At 40.5% G+C, this 18,716-nt stretch overlaps 2 protein-coding genes across 5 annotated transcripts; both read right to left on the bottom strand.

The window, feature by feature from the left end:
* Positions 1 to 48: 48 nt before the first annotated feature.
* Positions 49 to 11,958, bottom strand: hnrnpul1 (heterogeneous nuclear ribonucleoprotein U-like 1). 4 transcript variants are annotated; one of them, XM_034701873.1, is made up of 16 exons: positions 11,849 to 11,958; positions 11,132 to 11,396; positions 9,611 to 9,949; positions 8,958 to 9,168; positions 8,726 to 8,799; positions 8,432 to 8,571; positions 8,118 to 8,217; positions 7,917 to 8,029; positions 7,352 to 7,618; positions 6,992 to 7,114; positions 6,774 to 6,902; positions 4,494 to 4,662; positions 3,438 to 3,728; positions 3,113 to 3,261; positions 2,777 to 3,022; positions 49 to 972 (listed from the first exon to the last, which is right to left on the bottom strand). In XM_034701873.1, exons 2-16 carry the CDS (start codon positions 11,361 to 11,363, stop codon positions 856 to 858), a joined length of 2,700 nt encoding a protein of 899 aa, XP_034557764.1. In that variant the 5' UTR covers positions 11,364 to 11,396; positions 11,849 to 11,958; the 3' UTR covers positions 49 to 855. The 4 variants fall into 4 exon arrangements, with proteins under 4 accessions (XP_034557764.1, XP_034557767.1, XP_034557768.1 ...); XM_034701876.1 differs by having other exon boundaries at positions 3,447 to 3,728; XM_034701877.1 differs by having other exon boundaries at positions 3,447 to 3,728; positions 11,679 to 11,857.
* A 2,025-nt stretch (positions 11,959 to 13,983) lies between these two features.
* On the bottom strand, positions 13,984 to 16,842 carry opa3 (outer mitochondrial membrane lipid metabolism regulator OPA3). The gene is made up of 2 exons (XM_034700972.1): positions 16,645 to 16,842; positions 13,984 to 14,962 (listed from the first exon to the last, which is right to left on the bottom strand). The coding sequence occupies exons 1-2, from the start codon at positions 16,784 to 16,786 to the stop codon at positions 14,634 to 14,636; spliced, it is 471 nt and encodes a 156-aa protein (XP_034556863.1). The 5' UTR covers positions 16,787 to 16,842; the 3' UTR covers positions 13,984 to 14,633.
* Between the last annotated feature and the right edge of the window lie 1,874 nt (positions 16,843 to 18,716).

Here is an 18,716-nt window from a genome sequence, read left to right as displayed (position 1 = left end):
AACCTTTTGATATGTGTTGTTTTGAAATGAAAAGATGACACTGAAATCTTCAGGCGTATACAACTGCTTTTATTGTATAAAGACAAGATGACAGTTCGGGTAACTGGTCATAATCTGGTTTCTCGTTTTTAGGTAGAAAAAAATTGGGTTTTACAACAAGGTTTTAACTACTGGACTCAATGAACACCAATCACAAAAGAATTAAAAAAAAAACCTGCACAGACAACTACTTAGAGTGGCAAAATATTCTTAATCAAAAACTGGATCAACTCTTAAATACTACAGTATCAACACCTATAAAAACGTTTCATGTTTGAATGCTATTGGAGTAAATAAAATGTGTTGCTCAGAAACTGAAAAATAAAGAGCAAGACAGAAGGAAGGGTAATGAAAAGTAAAAAGCATGCATTTTGTTCTTTGTTAAGCCTCTCAAAACAAGCTAAATTATTTCAGCCTTTGCTTTCGTTCTCCTGCCTTGTTACTTTTTCACACTATGATCCCTAGAAATATACATTTAAACTCTTCAACCTGTAGCAAATGTGGAGTTTGCAGTTCAACAGACATCCACATTCAATGCATAATAGATAACATTCATTAAATGTTTTGATACCTATCATCTACCAACTCACGGTCACTGCTTGGGGAGTAAGACTTCATTCAGTAAAAAATGAAAAGACATCAAACTGTATTCAGTTTATGTGTACATTAATTGGTGAGGAATGAAGGCTACTGTGTTAACCAGACAGAGACAAGTCATGGGTTGGGGACTTAAAGTGAGACTGTACAAAATCGATTTGCTGCAGAGGTCAGAGTGTCTAGGACACAGGCGGATGCAGGTACAGATGCAGGGTGAAATTACTGTGAACCAGAAGATGAGCCTTGGCTGCCCTGTCCAGGGTAGCTGCCGTACTGGCTGTAATACTGGTTCCACTGATTCTGGTTCTGGTAGTACTGCTGCCACTGCTGCGCATACTAGAGGAAAAAACACAGAAGATAGATTCTCAATACTTTGATACATGAGTTCATTTCTAGATTAATAAAAGGCACACATCATGAAACAGTCTGCAGTATTTCAGGTGGCTTTTAAAGGTTCTGTAGTCGACACAAAAGCCCAGTTTCCACCAAGCGGTTCAGTTCAGTTTGTCTCAGTACGGCACGCATTTTGTGGCGTTTCCATTGACTAAAACCGGGACAGGTCCCCAGATTACAGAGCCGTACCGTCCCACTTTTTGTTACCCTTCTGTTGTGGTGCCAGACATACTGATCTGACCCCAGAAGGTGGCGCTAGAAACACTGCAGTCCATTGATTGGTCGAAAGAATCGTCACTTCCCGTGCAACGGCGGTAATAAAGAACAACACATAACCCCGCCATGTTTAAATCTCCAGTGGACTTCAGGAAGATAACTTTTTTTGTTTGGAAAATGGCGTCAAAACAGCGTTCCATGGTCGACCATTGAGGTGCAGACTTTCCTCGCGCTGCCATGACGTCACGCTATTACGTAGCTGACGCAGCCACCAACAGAGTAGGGCACAGTTGGCTGTGGAAACGCAAACAGGATCAGGCATTACAGATCCGACCCGTACCAAACTGTACTGATCCGTACCAGACCGCTTGGTGGAAACGAGCCAAAAGTTAGGTCCAGAAGATGTTGGTCTTCAAACCAAACAAAGGTTACCCACAAGAAATATAAAATTCAAATCATGCAACAGACAAATTAGTTGCAAGAAGTTTTGTTTTATCATTGTTTGCATTCTTGATGTCAGTTTTAGAAGTGCTACTTTTTTTAAACACTTGAATTTAAAGGTGACATATCACGCTTTTTTCATCAATATCTATTGGTCTAAGAGGTCCCCAAAACATGTCTTTAAAGTTTATGTTCAAAAAAACACTTTTGAAATCAGATTTTGACATCTCTGAAAAGCCCTCTTCTTCAGTCCTCCTCAGAACAGTCTGTTTTCTCTCTAACCACGCCCCCTCAGGAAGTGGATGTGGCCTCAGCTCTCCAACAGGTTGATCTAATGTTTACATGTTGGCTGAATAGACACTGCTTACAGATCGCGTTACTTCAACCCTCTGAATCTGATCCAGAAGGAGAGGTGCCTGCAGCAGGACCTTTCTGAACCATTGCTCACAGATTTAGTGTTTCTTGTTGTTTTATTTATCAGTATGTCGCCGTGTGTCTTGGTACACAGTTGCGAACATGTAGCTATGTGGCTATGCTAACTAGCGCTAGCACTTTTCCATGAAAAATAAAAATCATCCACTAAATCTTCAAATCTGCAGACGTGGGGAGTAGAACCGACCTTTGTGTTTATTAAGACAGCCTACAACTAGCATGCCTCCCTCCTAAGCTCCTTGTTAGCACATGTGTGCAGGTAATGAAAAACAGGGGAGGAGTTGAGTTGTATTTTATACAGTCTATGGGCTGAACAAGCTCCGAGCTCTGACTTCCTGTTACAGACCGGATGATGTTGTGACGTATGAAAAACACTGAAAACTGAAACGGCTCGTTTCAGCACACATTTACAGAAAGGTGGAGAAATCAGAACAGGGGCAGAATGGATTCTTTTCATTCTTGGGGGGGTTTGTAGATAGGGACACATTTCAGGTAGAGAACCATTAAAAGGTCGATTTTGCATGATATGTCACCTTTAATAGTTTTCTGCTGTAAAAAAACAAACCCCTGTAAATCAGAGTTTTAAAACCCTGAATTTAAGATGTTTAAACTGATAGTCAGATGTGTGTAAAAGGCAGTTTCCTCCGTCTCTTCTTACCTGTTGATATTGCTGGTTGTAGCTCTGTTGTTGCTGCTGCTGCTGCTGCTGCTGCTGTTGCTGTGCCGGCTGCTGCTGCTGTGCCGGCTGCTGTGGCTGTTGCTGGTGGTGGTTGTACGTCTGTGCGGTGGCCGGTGTCTGGCTGTAGCTCTGGCTGTAGCTCTGGCTGTATCCTGGATACTGACTGTAGTAGTTCTGGTTGTAGCTGCCCTGGTTGTATCCTTGATTGTAGCTCTGGCTGTAGCCCTGGAAATACAAAGCGAGGAGTTTAGAAATAACACTGATGATATGAATAGTTCATGGATGTTTTTAATCATACAGGTCATTTTTAAATACCTGGTTGTATGCTCCCTTGTTGTAAGGGGCGGGGCGATTGTAGCTTCCTCCAGACTGCTGGCTGCGGTTGTATCCACCTCGGGAATCAGAGCCTCCGTCACGGTAGCTGTTGCCCCAACGGTTCTGGCTGTAGCTGCCACGGTTGTAACCTGTCAAAACAAACAAGATGAGGTTTATACACAGTCATGTTTATTGTATGCTGATATGCAAGCCCTAGTTCTGTATTATACATAGAAACACTCAAATCAGAGTCTTTTAAGAAAGCAGAGTGTTTGACACCCAAACGATTGTCTAGATCTTGTATGTATGAAAGGGCTTGACTTGCTTTGCTCACCTCCTCTGTATCCACTGCCTCCATCACCACTGCGGTTCTGGTAACCACCACGGGATCCATCACGGTTGTCATACCGCTGGAAGCTTCCGCCGCCACCACCGCCGCCACCACCACGGCCACGGAACCCGCCCTGCCTGTTGTCAAAGCGTTTCTCAGGGGGCGGGCCAGCTTTGCGACCCTCCTCATTGTACTGCTTCATCAGACTTTCAGCCTCCTCACACGGCAGCTCAATGTGCGTCACCGCCTCCAGGAAGTCGCAAGCCTCAGGGAGAGTAAAGTTGGCTTGGGGGGGGAGTGTCAGAGGTGACCACAAGAGGAGGAGGAGAAGAAGAAAGACAGCCCATCCAGTAAGAGTCGGATGGAGAGAAGGGAGAGAGAAATAGAGGGGCAGGGGGTTGTAGTGAAGACCAGAGCAGTCACACCACCGAAAGACAAAATGAAAATCAATTACTACCATACAGGGACATTTGAAATCATAGAGAAATTAAATGCAGATAGATGAAGCAGATGGCAGGGTATAAGGGAACAAACATCACCTCCAAGGAAACATGGAGGAAAAATTTGTTTAAGCAGACAAAGGAGAGGGAGGAGTTCAAAGAGGTGGGAAGGGGGGATAAAAAGGACAACTAGAAGGTTGGTGAGAGAGGAAACAGCACTGCAAACCAAGGGCATCTGCTTTAATGCTTTACAAATCAACTATGATCAGCTTTAGCATGTGCCTGCTCACTGATTGGCTATTTGGAAACATCCTTTTTCAGGAGAGCATATTATGCAATATTAACTTTACATGACCCCATGTGGCCAAGTCTCAGTTTGCAGTGCATTAGAAGTAAGCTGTATGGGAGTGGCAGATAGAGGGCAAAAAAATAAGGAATAATCAAATTCATGTGGACTGATTTAAAAAAATGTCCAGGTCTGATATCTGGCCAAAGCCTATGATGAGGGAAGGGGGGAGGGGGCATCTTCCAAGTTTGATTTTTAGAGACAACACATAGAAAAGTAAAAAGTAGATCTGGTGTTTTATTGTTGTTTCCACAGCATTCCTACCTTTCATTTCTAAAACAGCATGATCGGGCACATCCTTCCCCTGCTCATTGGTTTGCTTTAATGTTCGTTCTTTTAAATCCTCGTCCGTGGGACAAATTACAATAGCCTTGCGTTGAAAACCTTCAAAAGGACGCATTTTTCGTCTCCTTGCTGATCCATAAACATTTGTCTAGCAATGGTGACAAGAAAGAAGTAGAAGCTTGTTTGTTATTGTTTACTTGTAGTGGAAGGAAGCTGGAACCCTGTAATAATGAAGTGAGAGAGGTTTGGCTTGGATGTCAGTCTACGCTTTTACTCAAGATTCTAATGGCCTCTCATCACTCCACAGACTTACCTCTCACACCGTGCATCCAGGGCGCCAAGTGACCGCAGGTAGATGTTATTTAGGAAGACAGGGGGACCCAACAAACGCTAAACTCACTACACGGCAGGTTCAAGGCACACCCGTGGCATTTGCCTGATGATCGATTAGAAAACTAGAAGTTCCACTTTAATTAGCTTTTAAAAATCTTCATGCAGTGCACTACTTCTAGTTAAGCTGTGACAGTGTTGTTACTTGATTGCATGTTGTGCAGCAGCTGATGTAGCATGGATCAGTTTGTGCAAGATTTGAATCTAGATCTTAAAGCTCATCCTGTTTTGCAAAACTCAAGAAATCAAAAAGTACACTTAGCTTCTCAATCATTGTTCTCTCAAAATACTGGAAATAAACACCCAAAAAGTAAACTTAGGTTACCATTAACTGTCATCTGATAGGAGTATCAAGACACAGGGACTTTAAATAGTAAAGTGATATGCAAATTATATGCATTCTGTATATTCCAATGTAATACTTAAAGTGGTGGTGCAAATATCAGCCATTTCCAAGGCTCTATGTTAACTATAAGCATCAAAAATGTCAATATTCCCCCATAAAACGCAATCTATGCATCATCTTTGGTTACATTTTAACACTCAGGCAATCGTTCAGCTTAGCTTTGCTTCAAATCCTCAACTTTGACTTCATGCAAAACTCTTCATCTTAATATTTCTCTTCAAATCAAAGTGTTTCAATGAATTCTCTGACGTTTTGAAATAACAACTGGTCACATCTCACCACACAATCTCCACAAAAATATAAGAAATAACATAATTTAGCTGCAACAGATCTAAGAGCAAATACTACAAGAAGTTAGCAACATGTTGTGTCAATTAATTCAAATCAGCACTGCTAGTTTTATACATTTTATCACTTAAAGCTTTAGACGGGAACTTAAGCCAAAGAATTGACGTTGAACGAACAAACCATCTCTCATCTCTACCGGACTGTAGCCGATGATTGCGACACAAACCATGAGACGCCATATTAAACACTCAAAACTATCACTTTGGTAACTAATGTAAAATTACACCATAGTCCTAAAGACGATCCTCAAAACAGCTGTTCAAAGTTTCTTGTCTAACACCTTCAATGTCAATGAAAATCAGAAACCGACCAGCTTCTTCCTCACACTTTCCCTTCCATCAACAACTACAAACCTCTTCTATTCGCCATCTTTCTCACCTGTCCTCTGCAGAAGCATGCTACGTCAAAAACACCTCCCTGTTCTGACGGGTCCCCCCAACTCTTACCTGGACTTACCTCCTCTTCACACGACTCTGGTCCCAGTCAAGACAACAACAAACAGATATAACCTACCTGCTCATACTCACAGAATCCTTAGTAAACCCAGCACGCCATCAGACCCACCTACCTTTTGTTTTTTTAAAACATATCCTAACCCAAGAATCTGAAAATCTAAACCTGTTAGTCATTACTTACCTTGAGGGCAATTTATTACAAAACACACTCAAAAGCTCCAAGTAACTCACTTTAAGTATAGCTTTTTAAAAAAAGCCACCAACTCTGTCTTATTAAAATTAGCAACAGAAGGTGTTTTTCTTACTCACCAGTCAGAGCTTACTTGTTTCTCAACATCTTAACAAAGTCATGGTTTACTTGTACATTGTTGAAATTCACAAGACAAACAATACTGTATTATGACAAGAAATAGCAAGAGCAAATAAACTGAGGGATGAGAACATGAAATATTCTGTCACTTATGAGAGCCATTTTATCATTCGCGTTTTACAATACATGACAAGCAATTGACAAGAGGGAGTTCAAAGCTTCTTCTACTCTATAATACACAGAGCCCCCCTGAAAGATAAATAAATAGTCCATTAGAGAGAGTGAATTATCAGGGCACATTGACTGACTGTGGCGAGTATGTGAGCAGAGTGTGGGTGAGAGGGCAGTACCTGATCTAGGATGTAGTTGCGTCTCTTGCGAGCAGCAATCTCGATCAGCCTGTTCAGACACTGGGTGGCCTGCTGAATCAGAACATCCCAGCGCCCGGCATAGTTCTTCTGGCGACGCAGGCCCATCACCTGCAGGGGAGAGCGCACAGCAAGACAATGAAGAGGGGGAGGAGCCATGTGGAGGCTTTTTAAGTGTATGGTTATTATAACAAACCCACCTTCATCTTATCCATGATGGCATTTGTTCCCAGGATGTTGTACTTCTTCTCGGGGTTAGTCTCTGCATGCTTTATGGCCCAGGTGGTCTTTCCACAGGCAGGCAGGCCAACCATCATCAAGATCTGGAACAAGTGAAAAACAAAAATAAGTCTCCATTCTTTTTTTTAATTCTTTAATCCTGTTTCTATTAAAATCAATCAAAAGATGTTCTTTAAAAAAAGAAAATGTGTTCTGAATTCATATTTAGCTTAAAAAGAAAGTGAATTTTTCTATTTATCAGCATAAAATCTTCAATTTCTTGACTAAATAAAATCCACCATGTCACAAAAAGGTTTGTGTTTAAGGACCCCCTTTCTCACCTCGCAGTCAGCTTTGGTTGCAGGCCCTTTAGTCCCTCTGATTTTGTCTTCCAGGTCCAGATCGTGGATGAAGGTGTACCCCTCTGGTGCGGGGAAGTACGGCTGTGGCTTCTGTCCAAAGTTGAACTCAACAGCGCAATTCTTCACCAAGACATGAGGGAACAGGGCTCGACCTGCCAGGGCCTCCTTCGTGGTCCGGAAAGCAACGCCCAGCGACACGCCATTTTTGGAGTAGCTCATCTCCACCTCCTCACCACTGTCAAAGTCCTAGAATTTAACACAACAGAGGAAGAAAAACATTTTTAGTTTCACTTGTGGAATGGATTTTATCTTCCATCTAGTTTTTCAGTAATCAGGACATCTAGACATCTTCAAAATGTGTTCTACTTTTATGTTTGAGGAGCTCTTAGAGTCTGTAAATCCCAACACTTTGAGATGCAATTCTTGTATAAAAAGTGCAATAAAAACTTATTTGTTTAAACTTTTCAGTCAACTATGGTAAAAAAATACAAGAAATAATCAAATCTATCTCTGTTATAATTTAATTACTGTAGCGATTACTTACAATGTAACAGCCGATGACGTCATTCTCACCAAACTTCTCACCAAAGTCGGCGAACTTGCAGTCAGAGGATTTCTTTCCTGTTCCTCCGTATCCATATGAAAAGGCTTCCTCACCTGCAGCATAACAGAACATAATTCAATATTACAAATTAAGGCATCATCTCTTTCTTGGAGCAGTCTTCTTCATTGTTGCTCCTCTCACCAAGCTGAGTGCTGCAGTGGTTAAGAGACCATCCAATTCTGACCACGTGGGGATCTGGCTCACTGCTGGGCAGATGCTTCACTGGAATTTCCTCGTTAAGCTGAAGAGCAAGGGGAGAAAAGAGAGATCAGAAACCTGGGGGTGCAGTCAGAAAATACAGCTGCATAACAGCAACATGTCACGTATGAAAAGTAACTCACATTATTACGAGTTAATAGAGGAACGAAAGCTCTGTATATGCACAGTTTCATCAATATAGTTTGTTTTGGTGGATTGTGTGAAGCTTGTGTCTGTCCTGGACTCAAATACGTTACCTTCATCTCATAACACACACGACCCTGGGTGACCCCATGTGTAGCTCGGGCTCCAGCCCACAGGTAAGCAAAGCCTTCGATGGTCAGTGGGTAACCGCTGTAGCGATCTCTGGACACTTTGAAGTGCAGATCGCAGTTGTCTGATAACAAACAAAAACACATATGTAATTAAATCTGTGACAGTCTCAAGTGTTTCACATGAAAATCAAGAAATATGTGCGTTAACATAGCTTTTAAATGAAAAGAGTGGCTTATCAGGAGAGCCTTTGGACTGCATAAAAACAACAGACTTACATGTATCAATGGTAACCAGAGTGTCATCTATGTTCTCTTCTTCATCTTCAGCAGGGGGCTGTGGTGTGCGGGATCTGTGCAATTTCAGCAGAGTGTGAGGTTAACATCCCTTACAGGCACTTTCACAAGTTTTATTCAAACAGAGAATAAATGACTGTTCACTGCCCTGATATTGTACTTGTGCTGATTAGAATAACTAACACCAAACTGTTATATCTTGTGATGGATGTACCTTTTGTCCTCGCGGTGCTCATAGTAGCCATAAGATCTGTTCTCTTCGTACGGTCTCTTGCGGCTGTACTGTCCACCCTTATCAGACTCAGCTTTCACTTCAGCCTGAGCTGCACCGTCTTGATCCTGCTGATCTTCTGTTCCCTGACTTTCCTGCTGTTGGTCATCAGTAGCCTCGGGTTCTTCTTCCTTTTTCACCTCCACCTTTATGTCTGAAAAGATACAACAACAATGACAGTGAGAAAATTTTACAGTCAAACTTCTCAACATAGTGAGGATTACACAGGGTTATAAATCACATTTTGTAATGTTAACAGAAGTGTTGACAAAATAGTGGTGGTGTCTTTCTCATGAGTTGTTTACCCTTACGTCTTAGACTCTGTTGTAAATATAAACCACAACACAGTAGGGAAGTAGATCCTCTCACATCAGTATGACACATTTCTCATTCTTTCCAAACTATCATCATGACGTAAAGCATTGCATTACCAAATATACCTCACACATTGGGTAAGTATATGTTTACATTCAATAACAAGAAACCTTACAGATCTTGTGTGAACTCTCTTTGACCTTACCCACAAATGAAGGTCTTAATTGAAGATACTGTCTGGTCTTTAGTGAGATTTGAATCTTACACACTTTACACCTTACCTTGTGCGTTCTTTTCAGGCTGCTCTGGCTCTGGCTCTTGCACAGGCTTTGTTTCTTCCTCAGACGCCTCCTCACTTTTGTTTATATCAACATCTGCTGTGAAGTCGGGCATGCTGTGTCCGGAATCCGAAGTCGGGCGGCTCTCATAGGGCTCGCCTTCTGCCTCCTCGTCCTCGTAGTATCCGCCTGAATCTCTACCCTCGTCTTCTTCTTGGAGGACAGCCGCCTCCGGCTCAGCTGCGACATCACCGTCAGCATCAGCATCCCCATCTCCTTCCACTTCATCTTCAATATCTTCAATATCATCATCATCATCGTCACCCAACTCATCAGCTGCTTCTGCAATAAAACAAGGAGATCAGAGAATTATTTATCAAAATCTAGTTGCAGACATTCAATTGTAATTCTTAGGTATGCACCGAAAACAGAATTTTGTGATGAAGCAAGCAAAAACCGCGTCCGCTTGTCTGGATAAAGGCCAACACGTCTGTATCCTGTATTCCTTTAACTGCAGCTCTAAAGAGTCTTCTAAGCAAAGAGGTTGAGATGGACCACGGAGTGAAAACAATGAAAAGTACACTCTTAGAGTCTGTTAGCACACAATTCACTGAGATCTATCCGGATCCTCTGCACTTCATCACGACTGTACTTAATCTGTGTTATAAAGATCATTACTTGGATGTAGGAATAAAGCAACGCGCAGGAGAAATGATTCAGGGCCACGATGGATGAGGAGAACCAGCTTGGAGACGGAGAACAGAGGACCTGTCTCTCTGAACCAGATGAGGGGCATGCACCCTCACTGTCTGATATGTTCAATGAGATCCTTGACTTTAGTGAGGTTAGCACAGTCATAGCCATAAATGCAATGGTAGGGGAGACCGGGGACAGTTTTAACTTTTTTGACTATAACTTTGAGCTCTTTTAACCCAGTGTGTTCAAACTGCTATACAAACTCGCTTCAAGTGTCTAGAAAATGCATGTGCAGCACAAACAGAAAACGCATGACTTAATCTCAAATCCAAGGAGTGAAATGTTGCAACTGTCCCTAGTTTCAGTTTTGGTTTCCTCATTTTTTTAAGCATCCTTAGTGATTCTCTTTCAAAAATAGCATTGCCATCCATGTAGCCAAAGAGGACATAACTCAGCTATGGTGTGCTACAGTGGACATTCTTAAGAACTTGCTGAACTGAGCAATCCCCCCTCACACAATTTCTCTTACATACCCACATACACACACCTACATCGACATAACTGTACCACATTACCACAACATATGAATATTCTTCCTTCTTCTGAACCTGTTGTTTAGTTTGTATTTATTACTGTTTGTTTTGGTTTATTCCTTGTTAACCTATGTTTGTATGTAACTGCAGAAATTACAATAAAAATTTGATCACAACAAAAAATAAATAGCATTGTGATGTTTAACTACACACAAATAAGTACCAAACTTTAAAAAACACAATGTAAATAACTCCAAGGGGAGCATGATGCATATTTCCTGCAACAGTAACTTACCCTGATTGCCTTCAGCATCCTCTACATCTTCATCATCTTCGTTATCCAGGTTGTCCTGAAAGTAGTCACCCCCCTGTCCCCCTGTCCCTGGGCCATCAGACTGAGCCTCAGCCTCCAGAGCGGATTTCAGCCTCACCACCAGCTCTGCCTTCAGGCCTTTGGTGTCCAGGCCGCGGCGCTGGAGCTCCTCTTTCAGCTCGTTGACTTTCAGTTTCTTCACGTCAACACTCATGGTGTTTTTAGGGTGTTCTTTTGCAGGGTTTTACTGCAGGAGGAGAAGAAAAAAAACAAGTGTTAAGATATCAAAACAGAAAGTCTTACTTTGAAATGGATGCTAAAGGCGGCCAAACATGCTACATTAGCGTGTTAGCTTGTTAGCTAGGTGGATATATACACAAACGTCCCTGCAGGCTTCACCAAACTGTCTTTAACACTTTAAATACAGAGTTAAAATACGCATATAGATAAATAACAGCTTGCAGGGATAGTTTGTAACTTAAATACATTCATATGGTTTCAATTCGTTCAAAGTTGCCGCTGTAGCTACCCGTGTTAGCCGACACTAGCTAACAGCAGATGAAGTAAGTTCAGCTCCTCGCAGCTCTGCAGGGTGAACTCTGCAGCCTCACTTTAAGTTCTTTACAGGATCTGCATGTTTGCATTTTGTGCAAAGTGGAAAGTTTTGGAGCAAAATAAAAACATTAAGTTGAGGCCTACCTCTTCTCACGCGAGTTGCGCGGGTCAGTCGTGATAGAGGATCGGGAGAGTCAGTGCTGCCCTCTAGGTCCGGGCTCGAGAACGAAAGTTAAAACCGGAAGTCAACAAGACCGGCTCATTCAATCATCCTTACTCTACATTAACACATTAACACTCATATATCTGTGTATCTTACTCTTAGTAAACACAGTGTTGTTTTTACAAAGTGAAAACTGAAAAGATAAATATAAATTAATGTGTTTATATTGGCTTAATTTGATTTTGCTATTTTTGGCAAACTTGGAACATTCCATAGTGGTGTTTACGTTGAAGGAATTCTGGGTAATGTAGTCTTTCATCCATGCCCGCCTAATCACTTCAGCCTACAAGCAGGGGCGTTAAATTCATTTCAGTTCAGGGGCCACATACAGCCCAATTTGACCCCAGTAACATCATAACATAATGACCAATAGAGAAGGACAACTCAATATGTTTCCCTTTGTTTCAAAAATTCACATTACATGAACTATCTTTTTTAGAAAAACAGCTGTTAGGCTTCATTATAGTAAAGCAAAACTTTCCAGGTTTTACCCAGACAAGCTGGAGCAGGGGTCAGCAACCTGCAGCTCTTTCATCCTTGTGCTGTGGCTCCCTGTGGCTTTAGAAAATAAAGGATGAGTAATCAATTTAAGTGTATTCTATTTTTGTTTGTTAGTTGTTTTTTTAAATTGTAATTCTGAATTTGAAGATTATTCTGAACTTGTAACATTGAAATAAAAAGCAGCTTTATTTGTTTAATTTTTTGTTGCTCAAAATATGCATCACAATCTTCGAAATTCCTGCCGGCAGTCTCACAACTCGGCACTTTGCACTTTTCAAATATGTATTTTATATTGTTCATTGAAGCGCTTTTTTAAAAAAAGTGCACAAATTAAGGTCAACACTCCGCTACACGCTCTGGTTCACGAAGGATGACGGCACACAGCATTTTTGTTTTGCAGATGGATAATTTAAAATTGGCTTTTAATGACATAAACCTTCCCAGCGTGTTTTTTTCCTCCAGAGTTTAAAATGTCCAAAATTTTTTCTTTGCATACAGAAATAAAATTTAATTTTCCCTGTTGCACTTCATTGATTTCATAAGCAACACAATATAGTTGTTTATAGCATAAAGGTAGAAAAACATTATATGCACTGTTATCTTAATTTTAGATCTCAAAAAGGATTTGCGGCCCCCAGTGTTTTCTTTATTGTGGAAACTGGGTCCAAATGGCTCTTTGAGTGTTGAAGGTTGCTGACCCCTGAGCTGGAGGATAGATGTGACAGATGCCCTCTGTAACTTGACTCATATGTTCTTGTCATGCGCCAAATTGACTCATTTTTGGACATTTTATTTGGATGCAATATCTGAAATCCTAGGTATGGCTATACCCCCCTGCCCTCATGTGGCAATATTTGGTAGACCTCCAGGCGGAATTTCTACAACAATAAAACCCCCAGAGTTTTTGCAATGCTTAACAATACTCTGTTTAACTCTTATTCTTACTTTTACTTTTTTCTACTGTACGGGTACATCATGCATCTGTGGCTATGCCTATGTGTAGGCATGGCTATGTTTATATGCAAGCTGATGGGTGTAGGTATGTGTATGGGTCTGTGAATGTATGTATAAATATAACTTTTCTTTTCAACATTAGGTACACTGTTGTGTTTTTATTTCATATGAATACTCATGTGAAGGTGTGTATGTATATTTATGTTAGTATACGGTTCTCTTAATGTCTAAATTATGAAAGTAGAGGACTGAGTTGGGTTTGGAGAGGGGGGGATGTTATATTTTTTGGGCTGTACCTTTGTAATGTACCTCTTTTTTTCTGAAAATCAAAAGTTGAAACAAAAAATTATAAGAAAAACAGCTCTGGTGGAACCTCTGGCGGGCCGGTTTTGGCCCGTGGGCCATATATTTGACACTCCTGGCCTACAACTTAAGAAAGGGGCCATCTATTTTGCTCTTTAGATTAATTTACTTAAACTATATTATATATATTTATACATACATTATACATATAATATTAAACATATATAGTTTCCAAACAAATATAGTGAGAATCAGGAATTTGTGCCCATTTCCTGCAGTTCAGTGATACAAACTCGGCCAAGACTTCATACCCATTTTATTTTATTTTACACAATTCTTTTACAGCTTTCATCACATCCAAAGCACATGAACCAGAAAAGGGATTTACAGTTTAAATGCACCATGGCATATCCATGAAACTCAAAGGGCACATCAATCCAAAAAACGATCTTTTGTTGACACAGGATATTTGTTTTTCTTTCCACTTATCAAGCACACAGGATGATGCTTATTTACAAGACCTTATTAGAAGATGAAGTCCCGCACAATAGGCAATATAGATGGCAACCGAGCATAACAGTCATCATGTTCCAAGCGATTAATATCCATGACTATCACTGAAATAATGAGACAATTAAATTCTCTGTAGCTTTAGCAAAATATATTATCTTTAAAGTCACCATTGCTTTTAACTGTAAATCTCTCTGTACAGTGAACTTTATAAGGAACATGCGAGATCAGCCATAGAAATATACTATGAATATCATAGCAATCCCCCATACAATTTGTTGCTCAAAACATGAGCTAATTACATCACCCAAATCCACACTACATGGATATGCTTTAATTCACCTCATCCACCCAATTTATTGAGCAGGGAGAGTGTGAAGCATGGAGTATTGCTATATGCGTGGGTCTTTTAACCCTATCATATAGCAAAAAGTGATATTATTTTTTGTTGGGAACAGGAAAGGACACCAGCTGCCTGTTGACCTCTCTCAGCTGAGCATCTAATGTCTCTGTGGTTAGTGTTAGTTCTGCTATCTGAGTCTGTAGGCTTATGACGGTCTCATTCAGCTCCTCTTCTTTGCGACGAGAGTTAGCAGCCTGCCTGCTGTACTCCAGCACCATACATCCACCGCCAATGAGGAAGATGATTGCCTCTCCCAGCAACTCTGCACCAAGCTCTGCAGCCGCATCTTCATTAAGTGGCTTAATGGTGGAACCCCGAAAGCCCATGATCCGCATCTTCGTTCTCATCTCAACCCAATGGTAAACTGTGAAAACAAATACACAGGGCTCAGTTGGCTCAGTTGTTCAATATCATATAAGTATTGCACAGTCAGAAAACCTGTTGCATGTACAGTGGTGGCCAAAATTATTAGAGCACTTGGAATATTTAAGAGGTTTCTGTTGTTTGGTTGAATTTACGCTTTATTATTACTACATTATGATCTATTAACCATAGAATAGAGCCATCATAAGGAGATTTAGGTCACTTTCCTTACAAAAAATAAGCTAGGCCTATTCCACTGTCAATGTCACATGATCATGTTCCTTCACAGAAGAAGCCAAAGTGTATAATCATTGTCAGGTGTGGTTAAGTTGATAGTGATGCTAGAGTCTTAGGACACAGTTGCAAAAGGTGGACATACTGAATATTCAAGTTAAAAGTTGATAAAAACAGTAGGACTCACTTCATCTTATATTTGTTGTGCTCAGAGCAACCATCTGCATGTTTCATGAACATTATGAAATTAAATCATGTTTTGGAGGCACAAGAAAGGTCAATATATTCAGATCTGCCAGGTGTTCTAGTAATCTTGGCCACCACTGTGCATAATGATGAGTTTACATGCAGTGAATAGTGTGCATTCAAAGCACACTAAACATGTTAATGTTACTTTGGTTGCATTCAATCATCTTTGGTTGCATTGAACCATCTGACTCCTGGAACAAGTTGCAGCAGCGTCTTGAATTAAATGCACTTTTAACTTTTGGACAATTCAGAATCCTAATTTTTAACCTTTCAACCACGCTCTGCAACTGTTTTAGCTAGGTTAATCTGTGTATATTATTGTATCATCAGCCCTTCTTATTTTGGTGCTTTTATAGTCAATCCCCAACACCTCCTTTTTATTACTTTATTGGATCTTTTAATTGTTTTTATATCCAATTCAAAAATGCATTGTTGCTTGTTTGTGTCTGTTTTTTAAATGTCTCTGTAAATGACTCGATATCATTGTAAATGAGGGTTGCCCCTCTATGATCTCACGAGTATAAATAAAGGTTGATTGATTGATTGATTGATTCAAAAAAGCAGAGGGACATTTTGCAGAGAAAATGTTCCAAATACCAACAACCACATGCAATAAACTGCTACCTGTTTCAGCTGCAACTGACACAATAGGTAAACATCACAGAACTAGCCTTAACAATTAGTATGGTAGTTGCATATGACTGCCTTTTACTATGTATCCACTATCAATCTTCTTAAACAGGTAAGGTTAAACATCTCTTTCAGGAATCACACCAAATACTGCTCGATTTCTCTCAATGGATTGACATTTCTCCCCATTTATTGACTTGTTTTAGTATTTTAGAATGAAAGTATTATTATTATTGATTTTAAAAGCACACAGATGTTTTAATAATTCTTATTTAATGTCATATTGTGAAGAAGAAGGGTGACAAAATGGGACAAAACCCTCTTCAGAGCGCTGTCATGTATGAAAGCAAGGCATATACACACAACCTGCTCAATGACAGACAAGCCCAGCCCCCTTTGACATTGCGCGGCTCCTATTGGTCGACCCGATCTAACCGTGAACATGATTGGATGCACAGTCTTGTCAAACGCACTGTCATTGGTTGTTTCAGCTCTCCTGGTTTCTCCACGGTCAGGGTGTCTTACAGCACTGTTTAGCGGTCACTGTGTGCCGTTAGCTTGGGTACTCACTCTGTGCCGGCGGGAGACAGATGTAGGTTTTAAAGAACTCGCTCCTCCGGGCTCCAGCTTTGATTCGGTTCGCCACGGGCTTACTCATCTGCCTCACTCCGAGGTAGAGGAGCTTGGCGATTGGGAAGGCACCGACCACCATCTTTGCGGAAACACCTCACAACCGTAGGGCGGAGCACGTTGAGGCTACGTGATGACGTCATGAGTGACACAACTCATAACCCCTCCCCCCAGGCGTGCAAATAAGGAGGTCAACGCTGAATTGGTCTAATTATCTTCTCTGATCACTTAATCCGAGGCAGGACAGCTGTTAGATACATTTACATTAAGAGGAGGCAGTGATGGTGTGCTTTCGAAGACTACCTGACTAAATATGGAACTTTGTTTTTCTTCAATTTAATTTTTATTCAATTCAATTCAACTCAAAAAACTTTATTTGTCCCCGGGTGGCAATTTAAGGCAAGAAACAGACACTTAAATTATAAGAATTGTAAAAAAGAAAGAAAATAGTTATAAAAAAAACCCATTTACAGGCGACAGTGTAGAGTTGTGCTCATAAGTTTACATACCCTGGCAGAATTTATGGTTTCTTGGGTAGTTCCTGTTGTCTTTATGTTATAAAAAGTGTAAACACAGTTGTTTGACAAAAATGTGCAAAGAAGTTATGGTAAGGTAAAGTGCAGAGCAGTGTGAAGTGAGAAATGGACACACTGGAGTGACAAAAAATAAAATTGCAGAGGTTGTGTTGGGTATTAAAACGAAAAATAACAAATAACAATAAATGCCTTAAATAGAAAAGTTGAAGAGCAAGTCCTTTATCAGTACTGTTAGCAGCATGAAGTGCCAAAGTTACATTTTGATAGCTTTCCATCACATTTAGAAAAGAGGATTAAAGCAGCAGCCCCTGAATATAAAATATACACATACACATTGACATAGGCCTTCACCCAAACCAATGTTCCCAATGCTTATATAGATAATACAATATTCTGCACTGTGGCACTTATTATATGGCCTATATATCACTGTGCATCGTGCATGTGGTTCGAGGTAATTCCCATTTAAGGTGAAAAATGCATAGTATTATATTTCAGAAATCTGTTTATAAAGTAGACTTACAGAGCCCCTGAAGTCCCAACAAGTATATTTTATTATGTGGTGCGCACAATTTTATGATCTGATTATTTTGTGCACATAAGTTACTATCTTGTGGGAACAATATAATTCTATTCTATAATGTTATTTTAGTCTGTACATATTAGTCATGCCTATTTGTTGTATTTATAGCTGATGTTATTGTTATTATATTTTTATTTTTATCTGTATGTCTTATTCTTATGCCTTGTACAAAGAGGGCACAGTTAACCAAAGTCAAATTCCTTGTGTGTTCAAGCATACCTGGCCAATAAAGCTGATTCTGATTCTGATTCTGATTGTATTGTGTGCACACAATTTTATCATTTTATTAAAATAATCAAAGTATTTACTTGTGCACAACTAACAGTTACTTCAATCAATCAATCAATCTTTATTTGTATAGCGCCAAATCACAAAAAACGTTATCTCAAGACGCTTTTACAAACATAGGAGGTCTAGACCACTCTATGTCAAATTATGAACAGAGACCCAACTTCAAGACAAGGTAAGACTCAGTCTGACCCCACCTTAATCCACCATGAGCATTGCACATCGCAGTATTTAGCTAGTTACAGTGGTGAGGAAAAACTTCCTTTTAACAGGCAGAAACCTCAGGCAGAACCAGACTCATGTTAGACAGCCATCATGCCTCGACCGAGTTGGGTCTGGAAAGACAGATAGAGGGGAGTAAGAGAGAGAAGTGATAGTGATGAGACGAGTCGTAGAAGCTGTTGCCGCTGGAGTCCAGCATGTCCAGATCAGCTGGAGTCCAGATCGGACTCCAGCAGGAATCTACGAGACAATGGAGCTCAGGGACTCCAGAAAGGTCTATGGTTAGTAACTTTAATGGGACAGGCAGAGTTAAAGTAAGTGATGAAGGGGTTGGGGGGAAGGGGGTGAGCTAGGATCCCAGTGTGTCAGTGTGCCAGTTCCCC

Source organism: Notolabrus celidotus, chromosome 14 (genome assembly GCF_009762535.1).
Source record: "Notolabrus celidotus isolate fNotCel1 chromosome 14, fNotCel1.pri, whole genome shotgun sequence".
Taxonomy (NCBI): Eukaryota; Metazoa; Chordata; class Actinopteri; order Labriformes; family Labridae; genus Notolabrus; species Notolabrus celidotus.
This window is presented reverse-complemented; position numbering and strand designations above follow the sequence as displayed.